This window comes from Oncorhynchus nerka, linkage group LG27 (assembly GCF_034236695.1).
Source record: "Oncorhynchus nerka isolate Pitt River linkage group LG27, Oner_Uvic_2.0, whole genome shotgun sequence".
Classification (NCBI taxonomy): domain Eukaryota; kingdom Metazoa; phylum Chordata; class Actinopteri; order Salmoniformes; family Salmonidae; genus Oncorhynchus; species Oncorhynchus nerka.
Genome location: NC_088422.1, coordinates 40,774,568 through 40,775,513, shown reverse-complemented (window position 1 = coordinate 40,775,513; position 946 = coordinate 40,774,568). Strand labels below are relative to the sequence as shown.

Below are 946 nucleotides of genomic sequence, written 5' to 3'. Positions count from 1 at the left end.
TTGTATGCAATGCTGGGCACTCTGATAATTGTGCTCCTACTTGCTTGGAGCAGTAGTTTACTGACAGGGTATGATAGAATGATAGAAAGGCTATTAACAGTAGGAGGGGAGTCGAGCAACAAGCTGAAGCCCATCGCCCACCCTCCCCTACTGAGAAGAGGCCTGGTCACATGGCACAGTTAGCTCTGACCTTAAAAACTCTGGACTACATCCCAAATGGCATCCTATTCCCTATATGGCGCACTACTTTTGACCAAGGCCCACAGGAACTAAACTAGTCCCTGTGGTTTAGACCTGCATGTTATCCGAGGAGAGAGGATGGAGGGGCGTCTGAGAAAAACCAATAGGGAAGACAAGCTCTTCACCATGAACGTGTTTTTCAGCTGCCATAGCAACAGGGAAACAGAGTTTGGTGTTTACAATGAAGTAAAACAGAACAACACCACAGCGCAGCACAGTAACAGCAACAGCAACAGCAACAGCAACAGCGACAGCGACAGCGACAGCGACAGCGACAGTAACAGTAACAGTAATAGTGACAGTAACAGTAACAGTAACAGTAACAGCAACAGCAACAGCAACAGTGACAGTAACAGTAACAGTAACAGCAACAGTGACAGTAACGGTAACGGTAACAGTAACAGTGACAGTAACAGTGACTAACAATAACAGTGACAGTAGCAGTGACAGTGACAGTAACAGTGACAATGACAGTGACAGTAACAGTGACTGTGACAGTAACAGTGACAGTAACAGGAGCAGTAGCAGCAACAGTGACCGTAACAGTGACAGTGACAGAGACAGTAACAGTAACAGTGACAGTGACAGTAACAGTAACAGTAACAGTGACAGTAACAGTAACAGTAACAGTGACAGTGACAGTAACAGTGACAATGACAGTGACAGTAACAGTGACTGTGGCAGTAACAGTGACAGTAACAGGAGC

General features: G+C 45.9%; 1 protein-coding gene across 1 annotated transcript; it reads left to right on the top strand.

Annotated features, from left to right (window-relative positions):
* Window positions 1–318: 318 nt before the first annotated feature.
* Window positions 319–663, top strand: LOC135565114 (putative uncharacterized protein DDB_G0283051). Its single transcript, XM_065011145.1, has one exon. It carries the CDS (start codon window positions 319–321, stop codon window positions 661–663), a length of 345 nt encoding a protein of 114 aa, XP_064867217.1.
* Window positions 664–946: the final 283 nt, after the last annotated feature.